We start from the raw sequence: 9,558 nt of genomic DNA, 5'->3' as shown, positions 1-9,558 counted from the left end.
TTGTGAGGTACCTTGTCAACTGCATTCTCGAAGTCCAGATACAACACATCCACTGGTTCCCCCTAAATCCATCCTAGCTGAGACTTTTTCAAAAAACAATTAGTCAGGCATGATTTCCCTTTCATGTAGCCATGCTAACTTTGCTCGATTAGATCGTTTTCCTGATGTTGCTTCCTTAATAATTGATTCCAACATTTTTCCAATAATAGGTGTTAGCCTCATCAGCCTATAGCTAATCACGTTTAACCTCCCTCTCTTTTTGAATACAGGCATCACATTGGCAATTTCCAATCCTCCGGCATTTTGGAAAAATTAGAACCTATGCATCTATTACCTCTGTAACTACTACTTTTAGAATCCGAGGGGGCAAGCCATCAGAGCCAGGGGACTTATCTGCCTTTAACCTCATTAGTTTGTCTATTACTACTTCTCTAGTAATGGTGATGGCATTAAATTCCTCCCTTGTATTCTTTAGTATTAATGGGATATTTGAAGTATTTCCTACCTAAAAGACCGATGCAAAATATCTGTTTAACTTATCTGCCATTTCCTTGCTCCCCATTACTATTTCCCCAGATTCATTTTCTAAGGGAACAACGTTCACTTTGATTTCACTCTTCCTTTTTATATATTTACAGAGGCGCAATGCCAGTTTTATATTCCTTGCTAGTTTGCCCTCGTAATTTATTTTCTCTCATCTTTTTAGTCCTTTTGTTATATTTTGAACTCATCCCAGTCTTCAAAAGGAGAATGTGACTCCTTATGTGCTTTTTCTTTCAACTTAATCCCCTCCTCAACTTCCTTGGTTAAGCATGTTTGGTTTATTCCTCTCTTAGAATCTTTCTTCCATTCTGTGCATTAGGTAGCCTATCAAAATAGGTCAAAAATGCCATGCTAGCTTAGAAGGAAAAGGAGAAAAAATTCACTACTTACTCATCAAGATGAAGAGGAATATTGTCGTAGCTCGTCAGAGCACAAATGCTGTGGCTCAGCGCAAGCTTGAGAGCGTGGAGCAGCGATAGAGTGCTAGGCAGAGTGGGAGTGGTCGAACACTAGTCCAAGCTCACATTGTGCGACAATGCAGCACAAGTCCAAGCTTGCGTTACAGCAGTTTGAGAGTGGCAGCTGAAGAGTAAGGAAGTCTTCATTGCCCTTCCTTATACGCAGTTTCTTCGAATAAACAATTTCATTACTTTCACTTTCTCAGCAATTGTAAAGCAAATAATTTTTGAAAACGTGTTACATCACACATTTTAGTCATGCTTTTAAGTAAGCCACGAGGGTCGAGCGACTGTGTATTACGTTACCTGTCAAAATAGATCAAAAGTGCCAAGCTACCAACTTAACACCTATCCGTGGAAGGAAAAGGAGAAAAAACATTCACTATTCACTCATCAAGATGAAGAGGAATACTTTATTTTCATCTGGTTTTGTTAGATGCATCGTACAAAGCCAATACTTTCAATAATTCATTTAATTCAGTATTTAGCATCACCATCTTCACTGTGCATGTTGTACAAAGACTATACATGATCTTAAGACTTAGGGGAGGGGTGTTACATAATTTATGATTATGAAAGTTTGGGAAGAGAGGAGGAAAACTTGTTGAATGCACAAATCTCTATTTACTCACTCCAGTATCTCCCCTAATTTCCATATACACTAGCTGCAAAGCTGTGCTCCTGGAGGAAAAATATTGCAAGAGCAGCATAGATACTTCCTGATCAGCAATTTTATACAAACAGTACAAAGGATACAATCTAGAATACAATAAGCCAGGCGCAACACATACACAAGACACTTCAGTACCATGGACAGATGCAGGATCTTTACTTTTCAAAATTAATACAGCATCCATATTTGATATAAATCAATGAGTTTGCAAACCTGCTGAGTTATTGAAACTTAACACACACACATGCACGCGACATAATGCACGTGCGCACATACACACACACACACAGTGAGGTAAATATAACTTGGTCATTCTGGAGGTATCTTTAATTTAACGCAAAATTACATAAAAAGTTCAACTATATGCTTTGATTGTAGAATAAATGTAATCCCAGATTCACAGAAGGACTACATGGCAAAGTGTAATAGAAAATGGGACTGTCCTGAAAAGGTAGGTCATGGCACTCAAACACAAAAAGCTCATCCAACAGCATTTCAGAATTTAACATTAACATAACGTATGCAGCAGTATCATTTGCACTTTCCTAGAATCGTCCTGGGCAAATTCTGTATAGTAATAAGCTAGCGCTTCCAATAGGCACATTTAGCATGCTAAAGATGACAGAGTAATTATTATGGTTTTACAGGGAGGTGCTCTTTTTGACTGTGTTCATAAGCCTACCACACAAAACACTTAATATATTAAAGATGTTTTTCTGTACTATACACTAGACCTATGACAATATGCTCAGTGATTACTTACAACAGGAATGACTGATGAGAATTCTTAAAATCAAAGCAACTACACATTGTTTTCTATGGGTTTAGCAGCTGTACTGCTGCTTCATTCAAGTGCCTTCACCACTTGCATTTATAACACTGTTTTCCAGCCAGGAAACTACACACTTTCAGATTAAGTACCGTGAAAGAACCTGGATTTATTCGGGTTAAAAGCCAACATTTTCTATATGGTTATTTGTCCACACATTCTTTCTACCAGGTTTGTGCAATTAAACTTCATACTATAGTTTAGTGATGTTAAGAATCAAAAACATTTCTACCTTGCGTTCTATGCATTATTTTTAAATATATAATTATACATAAACTAAGTTATAACTAAAAGCTAGACTACCTTCATTATTTTTAAGTTTTTTTAATGTAGCAATGTAAAATGCTTTACATTACTAAATCTTCGCCAATTCAAAGAACATCAACACATTGTTGAATAATGACAAGACTTGAGTTTTGTTAAAGTCTCTTCATCACGAACAATCTGTCCTAGTTTATTCAAAGTTGGGATGCCAACTCTATATTTGATTTCAAATATCAAAGTAAACCCACTATTTTCAACATACGCAGCTTTTCTAAAAATACACCAGGAAGCTATGATTTGCTGTTTTAAGATTTTTCACTTGGAACTAATCCAAATTATCCTTTACGAATCAAATAAAGACAAGGAAAGGGGTTTGGCTAATCGAGTACTTCAGGAGAACCAAGCAGCAGGTAGCCAGTTTGTGTCAGATCTATACATGTTTTCGAAGAACTCACTAGCTGCAGACATGTTAACTGTGCAAGATCATAAGGCTTGTAATGGCATTTTGGTGCAAATAAAGAGGCACAGCAGCCTGGGCTGCGGATTTTGTGGAAGGTTACAGACCACCAATCTATATTGCAGTGTAGCACCTTGGGCGAAGGCCATTGAGATTTCACTGAAAGACACAAGGCTATGGAAATTCACAATTTAAAATAAATACAAATGCCAGAGGAAAAAAAAATCATCGAACAGCTATTATGGACATGCACATTCTCCCTAAACATCCTCCCCCTTACCACCAACTCTACTCCCCAAAACAGAAAAATCTCATTCATTTTAAAAAAAGCATGGAAACTTTTTTGCAGGACAAAAAAAAGCAGGTATATGGTCAAAAGAAATAAAGTCTAGAAAATGATAGTGTAATTTATATGGATAGTTCTTGATCCCATTCAATTAAAATTTTGCACTGGAACAATTTTCTTCTCACTGGTATGGTTGTTCTGCAAAAGGTATGGTCTTTCCAAAAGCTAAATCTCCAGTACATACAAAACTCATTTTAGTTACTATTGTTTCAACTTTAAATCTATAAAAATAAGTTTGATTTTAATTGCGCCTATAAACTGAAAACGTTTAATGTTTTCATGTTAAAAACAATCTAATAAAATACATAAAAATGTAATGCACTGGATACATTGTCAAAGGGATCATTAATGTTCACAGATTAAGGAGACAAATGGGCAAATGTTTGTCAAGATTGCTCCCTATAGACTACTTATAAGATAGATTACCTTTCTGGCTACTATCAGTTAGTTTAGTGCTAATTTCAAAAATGCATAACAATTTGGAATTTGTGAAAAGGAAATTTGCTACATTACATATCAATGAACAAAAATACTTGCAGTGGTGTTTGGGCTAGTACCCCAAAAACAGTTTTGTATTCCTTAGCACAAACCAAATTGAGAGAGATGAGACAATTACATGGCTAAATGCCTCTCCTCCAATACAGCCTTAGCAGCAAGAAGCCAAAGTTACAAAATCACAAGCACTTTCCACACTGCTTTACGTTTTCTGAACGCCTGCTTCTATCCAGAGACACAGCCAGTGGAGGCTTATATTGGAACACTGCAACTACACTCCCCATAATCCTCTCCCCTTTGCTCCTGAAGGAGAGCAGTTTGTGCCTGGCATGCACTTGGAAATCAGCATTTGTACATTTAATGTACAAGATGCTGAGTGCAAACATTATTTAATACTGAAACCTAAAGTTGTACCTATGAACTAAAGTCACTAACTTACGGACCTAACTATTTCTTGGGTGGAAACCATCCAGGATGCAGACTGTGGTTTTATGACAGCTCTAGCACTTAGGGATGAGATATGTGCACTGGCTTCGGAACTGGTTACAACTCCTCCCCCACTCCCCCAAACAAAAATATAGCAACAGTTGTACAACTGTACCTCAATTTTGCTTTAGAGTTACTTATGTAGCCGTTCATACATAATGGAATGAACAATTCCTCAAACCAAACGTAAAGTACTCCTGACTCAAAGCTAGGACTTCAGTGCGCAAGGTGAAAAAAAATGCCAAGGCAACATAATTGTAATCTAATGGTTGAATTCCTAAGCAGTAGAACTATTACCCAAAGCTTGAAGAGTACCCTTTAATTGTGTGTAATACTGTATCTTGCACATAAATTTCATTCAGTTGCGGGACCAGCCCCATTATTAGTTTCTCACTGGGGCAGTGTTGGTAAAGGCTTAATTACGTGTTCCAGCTTTTCTACAGTTAAGACCAATAATAAAACTTCTTTGTTTATCAAGTTAAATGTTAATTAAAAAAACTAAGCTATGTAATATCACGTCAATGTCCTGGGAAGGTGGTGTTCACTGCAGAGCGGACCTCACAACCGGAGCTCTGCATGTCCATTCAAGAGCTAGGCAAGGTGGAAATTTCCTATGTAGTGTATAAAATTTGGTGCAGTTTCTATGGTGGTATGGGCAGTGTGATCCATCTTCTGCTTCCTCGGTGAGGTAGAACAAGAATCCCTTCCATAAAACTGCAATCCGAGTGCAGTTATCATCTTGTTAACTGGTTCTGTGGACTGCACCTGTCTCTACATTTTTATGCCTTCCTGTTGGCTGAGCTGAGATAACGTTTTCTTGATCCGCAGAGCAGTTAATCTGGCCGCTCCATTGGCATACCAACATTCACGCATGATTTTGGCCATTACACGTAGAGCCTATAAAGAGATGGAAAGGTTAGAATATATACTTATACCATAGTTAGCTACTGCACACAGCATTTAACAGCAACAGCATCCACAACAGTTTGCAAAATATTGCCATCAACTTCTGAAAATCAAACTATATAGTCGTCATTTCATAAATGTAAGCACTCGAGGAGGTAGAGATGACCAAGTTAAACAAAATGTGATCAGAAAACAAAGTTATGCACATCTATAAACCTGAAACATCCTTATGCAAATCTAGTGAAGGCTCACCTGTTCAAATCATAGAATGCATCATAACATATTAAAACCATTATTTCCAAAACTGTTCCCACTCATTTCATTTTTGTTTCTTCTTCACGTGCCCCAGTTGAATCACTGAGGTTTACAGCATGGATATAGGCCCCTCAGCCCAACTTGTCCATGCCATCCCTTTTTTTTAACCCTCTAAACTAGTCAGTAATTTAAAGGATAGCTTGTAACAAACTGTTAACACTGGCTATAAATATTTCTCATTCATTGAATATAGAGTATCCCACAACGAGCGACAAATCATTCAAGTTAAGCAATCTCGAGGTATAGTTTCTTTAAGGATGCTTGTGTTATATTGCAAAGTCACTGATGGAATCAATGAAGGAAGAAAATCAAGAATAATTTCTACAATGAAGCAGCCAAATACATAAGTTAGAAGAGGTTGTTTTGTAGTCAAAAAAAAAACAAACTGCAAACTTCCCCTCAAAACGAAGGCAAACATATTTTCACCCTCAACGTAACAAATGAATTACAGGAAAATAGGTGATTAAATTAAAAAGGTTAGTTTTATGCACAAAAAAAGTAGTGATTGCTTTGACAAGCATATTTAACAGACCTAAAATAAACATACTGACCTAAGTGGCCACAGCCAGCTAAAATGGCAGATATTTACCACAGGTCAATATTTGCCCACAATTTTTAATCAGAATCTCAACTAGTATTTTAAATGTTCCACTCATATAGACACATTCCGATTTCAGACGCGCTAACCAAGGTAGCAGAAGCCAGACAGACCAGGACGTGCTTTTCCTTTGGTCAGCGGAGCCACAGGAACTTCTCAGGCTCTCACCTACAGGCTACCAATATCCTCCCCTTCTTCCACAGACCCAACTATAACATGTCCCAAATCCCCCACCCCAATTCGCATCCTTTCACACATCTGCCAACATGCTGGTGGTCCCAAAACTGCAGCGTCAACTGATTCAGTCCCTCTTCCAGACGCATCCTGCTCTCTGGGTAACCTTTAATGTTCTTTCCTCTCTCTACCTCTTCTATTGAAACTTTCAGTCGGGCTTTAATTTTTGTCCCGTTGCATTACATAACACAAGAACATCAAACCCTACATTAAATTTTGGAAGCATCAGGATTCCAGTCCAGCAAGTAATAATCACATTTCCATTAAGTAAATGGCCTGAAGATAAACTGTCTTCTTCTACACTAATAAATTTGAGAAACATGAGGCATAAATTGACAAATAAGTTGTCCCATTTTCATGCCAGATGAGCCAAAGGGAACTTTAATGCAGAAAACTTGCCAAGTGTTACGGCCAAGATTCATAGCAAGGCTGCCTTAGCTTACGGAAGACTGATAACAATTCCAATGCTGAAAGCAAAAGTTGCCAAATGGGCTGGGATAAGGAAAGACAGAAGCAAAGTTGAGGTTCATAGTTAATACACTCCATCCAATATTTATCGAGATGAATAAAGGAACCTGAGGGATAAGCCGACGTGAGGAATACAAATTAGGTTGGATCGATTCTCTCCACTGAGCAAAGGGAAAAAAGGGGCACTCTTACTTATGGCTGTGGCACGGATTGCTACTGGTGGTGCTTAAATGATTCAAAACTGGCCTTTCTGGAAATCAAGTAGATTTTGTGAAAAAAGAGTTAAAGTTGAAACATTGCAATGTCCAAGTTCCAGGTAAGCAAAAGATATCACGAACTGAAATTTGTTGTGTTCTCCAGCCTTTCGACCAGAAAAAGAGAACAGAAAGTCAGCCAACACATAACCAGATGAAAGCAAGCATTTCAGACGGCTGGCTGAGACAAATCTCCAGTGCGGAGTCAGTGTCTTTTTTTTTTATTTTCATGAAACTGGATAGTTCAAATTAAAAAGCAGAACTACTAAGTAATCCCACAAGTGTGAGGAACTTAAAATCGCATATCAATAATTTTAAACAGCCAACACAGAGGCTAAAAATAAGATCCGAATCCCAAGTAACAGTTAACAGTGAAATGAAAGGCGAGACTTGTAGGCAGCTTTCATAAATCTGGATATCATTAGATATTCTCCCAGTACCGACTTCCAAGCATCAACGATGAACAGGACTAAGAGCAACATGAACTTTCAATGACCTAAAAACATTTCTAGGTTGGAAAGTAAATGCTGGAACACTCTGCTGGGATTGTACTTAATCTATTTTCACGATTACTAAAATCTTTTACAATTTAGTGTAATCCTTCAGATTTTAGCTTTTTCTCAACACTAACATAAGAACATAAGAAATATGAGCAAGAGTAGGCCATCTAGCCCTTTGAGCCTGCCCCGCCATTCAACAAGATCATGGCTGATCTGAAGTGAATCAGTTGCACATTCCTGCTTTCTCCCCATAACCCTTAATTCCCTTGTCTATCAGAAACCTATCTACCCGTGACTTAAATATATTCAGTGAGGTAGCCTCCACCACTTCAGTGGGCAGAGAATTCCAGAGACTCACCACCTTTTGAGTGAAGAAGTTCCTCCTCAACTCTGATCTAAACTGCACCCCCCCCCCCCCCCCCCCCCACCACCTTATTTTGTTGAGGCTGTGCCCTCTTGTTTTGCTACCCTTTCTAAGCGGGAATAATCTCTCTACCTCTACCCTATCTAGCCCCTTCATTACAAAGATTAATACAAATTACTGGAAAGCTTGCACTGTCTACCTCACTGAATTGTACAATAATGAACTAAGGTTACATCCGCTCAAGTACCAGAGTCTCCACCTTTACCCACTACAACGTTTAAGTTCCAATTCACATCTCATCCTGTAATTTGCCACTGGATGGAAAGGAATAGGAAAAGCCAAAGCATTGAGTCTATTTAGTTTATCATCTTGATATGGCACAGTGGCAGAGTGATTAACATTGCTGCCTCACAGAGTCAGGGACTCGAGTCCAATTCCGGGGTCAGATAACTGTGCGGAGTTAGCGCATTCTCCCTCACGTCGGTGTAGGCTTCTTCTGGTTGCTCCAGTTTCCTCCAAAGATGTGTGGGTTAAGTGGATTGGCCATGCTAAATTACCCCTCAGGGTCAGGAAGATTTGCAGGGTAAATACATAGGATTACGGGGATAGGGCCTAGGTGGGATTGCTGTCGGTCCAGATTCGATGTGCCGAATGGCCTCTTTCTGCAACGTAGGGATTCTATGAATCTATAAAATACCTCCTGATCATTATTGTCAGAAATTCACATTGGAAACGATGATCAGATGACCATTTCAGGGTAGACTTTTGTTCTGGTACCAAAAAAATCTGGTTTTGAATTCACTTGCAACTTTTTAGCCTGAAATATGACTGAATGGGAAAACAGTGAAAGTATTCTAAATGATCACCAATCTTACTACTATTCGCAAGACCTCTGTGGTCAGAAAGCAAACTCACTTGAAGGATCAATCTTGTGCTGATTGAAAATCTAGAAATCTGCAGTGCACAATGAAATCCAACCTCCCAAAAAGTTCAAGAACTACTGGTGAGCTACCATAATCATTAGGAAAATACAACAGGGGTGCGGAATTCACTGAAGGCATTTGGAGCTTGTCAGACACAGATGCAATTTTGTTATTATTGAAAAGGAACCTCTGCAGTTACATGAGATTGTGAGACATGCTCTGATTATATTATTGGCCTGAATGTCACCATCAAAATGGAATACAAGCTACACCACTGGTTTCACTGGCAGACGAGAAGGAACTTTCAAAGATGTCTCCTCCCAAGAATTCAGAGATTCTATCTGCATATCAAATGCTTTGCATATGATAAAGTACAAGTTCAAAGAAAACATTAAATGATGGCAGACTCACTATTCAGCACCACAGTCAACCTTCCTGCAATACA

At 38.4% G+C, this 9,558-nt stretch overlaps 1 protein-coding gene across 1 annotated transcript in view; it reads right to left on the bottom strand.

Annotated features, from left to right (window-relative positions):
* Positions 1 to 1,394: 1,394 nt before the first annotated feature.
* Positions 1,395 to 9,558, bottom strand: part of tgfbr1b (transforming growth factor, beta receptor 1 b) — a 56,850-nt gene continuing 48,686 nt past the window's right edge. The window contains exon 9 of the mRNA XM_080193598.1: positions 1,395 to 5,448. Coding sequence (XP_080049724.1) covers positions 5,323 to 5,448 — 126 coding nt within the window. The 3' untranslated portion in view covers positions 1,395 to 5,322. The remainder of the gene's footprint in view (positions 5,449 to 9,558) is intronic.

The sequence above is a fragment of the Carcharhinus amblyrhynchos genome, chromosome 8 (genome assembly GCF_965287045.1).
Source record: "Carcharhinus amblyrhynchos chromosome 8, sCarAmb.v2.hapA, whole genome shotgun sequence".
In the NCBI taxonomy this organism is placed as follows: domain Eukaryota; kingdom Metazoa; phylum Chordata; class Chondrichthyes; order Carcharhiniformes; family Carcharhinidae; genus Carcharhinus; species Carcharhinus amblyrhynchos.
Note: the sequence above shows the minus strand (reverse complement) of the source record. Positions and strands in the feature narration are given on the sequence as shown.